Below are 1,717 nucleotides of genomic sequence, written 5' to 3'. Positions count from 1 at the left end.
GCACGGCTGGGGTTGCCGCTGGAGCTCGGCAGCCGGGGGTGGAGCAGGGGCAGGGGGAGGGGCCCGCGGGGGTGCCCCCAGTGCCGGGCACGGCTCCGGAGCCCCGGGCACCTGCGATCTCCCGGCGCCATCTAGTGCCAGGCGCTGCAGGAGCTCCCCCGGAGCCTCCACACAGCCTGCTGGGCTTGGCAGGGACCTCCTCCTCCTCTCATCCCACCCCCTGCTCCAGCAGCTCACCCCCGGCAGGCTGCCCAGGGTCCCATCCGGGTGGGTTTGGGATCTCTCCAGAGATCACTCCACAGCCTCTCTGGGCAGCTGCTGCAGAGCTCAATGAGCTTCTCAGAGAACTTCTTCCTCATGTCCCATCTGCACCTCCCAGATCAGGCTCCTGAGATGACTGTGACCCTCCTTGTGAGGCTCCCGTGGAGCAGCTGGGAAACCAATGTCCCCATTTGGTCTTACTCTCCCTGATCCAACCCTGAGAACTTCACCAGCTATCTCCACAGGGTTTTCTCAGAGCCTGTAGAGGGTCTCCAGCCATCCTGCTGGAGCTGTGGGATGGCTCATTGCACCTCCCAGATCAGGCTCCTGAGATGACTGTGACCCTCCTTGTGAGGCTCCCGTGGAGCAGCTGGGAAACCAATGTCCCCATTTGGTCTTACTCTCCCTGATCCAACCCTGAGAACTTCACCAGCTATCTCCACAGGGTTTTCTCAGAGCCTGTAGAGGGTCTCCAGCCATCCTGCTGGAGCTGTGGGATGGCTCATGCCTGCAGGTGCTCCCTGTGGTCACTGCTGGTCTCTCTGCAGGTGCTGTGGCCAGCACGGTGGTGAAGCAGAAGCTGGCTGAGGTCATCCTGAAGAAGCAGCAGGCAGCTTTGGAGAGGACCAGCAACCCCAACCCTCCAGCCATGCCCTACAGGTAAAACAGGGACATCCTCTGGTTCTGCAAAGGTGGCTACTTACCCTGGGCAAGATGTTGCCAGTGTCTTCTCCTTCCTGGTCTTCAGAGGTAGTGTTTAGTTGACATCCATCGGGACCTTGCTTCCCTGTCAAGTGCTTGCAGGAGGTGGATGAAATCCCCACATTGTTTTCCCTGAGCTGTGTTGGACTTTGGCTTGTCCCAAAAAGTACCTGTAGGCTTCTTCTTTTGTCCCAGACCAGCAGCTGGACCCTTTCTGTAGGTGCCTGTGGTAGTGGATGGGACAAACACCCCCCCCGGGCCACCCTTGTGGTGGGGGACGTGGCGTGGGGGGCACACGGCTGCCAGCTGGGGAGGGTCTCTAACAAGGTGGCTTCTCCCTGTAGGTCTCTGGAGCCTCTGGATCCTGAGGGCCCATCCCCTCCTGTGCTCAGCACCTTCCTGCCCCCCGTCCCCAGCACTCCTCTTGACCCCCCGGAGCATTTCCCTCTGCGGAAGACGGGTGAGGACTCGGGGGGGGGCAGGTTGTGAGACCCTCACAACCCCCCTGGAGCCCCACAGAGCCAGTCCAGCTTCTCCCCAGCCAGTGGTGAGTCCAGGACTGACCTCTTGGTCTCCTCACAGCCTCTGAGCCCAACCTGAAGGTGAGGTGCAAGCCCAGGAAGTGCCTGGACCGACGCAAGAACCCCCTGATGAGGAAGGAGAGTGCTCCCCCCTCGCTGAAGCGACGCCCACCCGAGGCTATTGGTGAGGGCTGGTGGCACCTCCGTGGGGTTGGAGGCCCCTGGGGGCCAAG

The 1,717-nt window shown here is 61.7% G+C and overlaps 1 protein-coding gene across 1 annotated transcript in view; it reads left to right on the top strand.

The window, feature by feature from the left end:
• Positions 1 to 1,668, top strand: part of LOC103772400 (histone deacetylase 7-like) — a gene marked incomplete at both ends in the record, with an annotated part of 3,515 nt that extends 1,847 nt beyond the window's left edge. Inside the window, 3 exons of the mRNA XM_008939730.1 lie at positions 810 to 921; positions 1,308 to 1,423; positions 1,546 to 1,668. Coding sequence (XP_008937978.1) covers positions 810 to 921; positions 1,308 to 1,423; positions 1,546 to 1,668 — 351 coding nt within the window. The remainder of the gene's footprint in view (positions 1 to 809; positions 922 to 1,307; positions 1,424 to 1,545) is intronic.
• Positions 1,669 to 1,717: the final 49 nt, after the last annotated feature.

Source organism: Merops nubicus, unplaced genomic scaffold (genome assembly GCF_000691845.1).
Source record: "Merops nubicus isolate BGI_N331 unplaced genomic scaffold, ASM69184v1 scaffold28154, whole genome shotgun sequence".
NCBI classification, from domain to species: domain Eukaryota; kingdom Metazoa; phylum Chordata; class Aves; order Coraciiformes; family Meropidae; genus Merops; species Merops nubicus.
The sequence above is the reverse complement of the archived record's forward strand: the minus strand, read 5'-3'. Positions and strand labels throughout refer to the sequence as shown.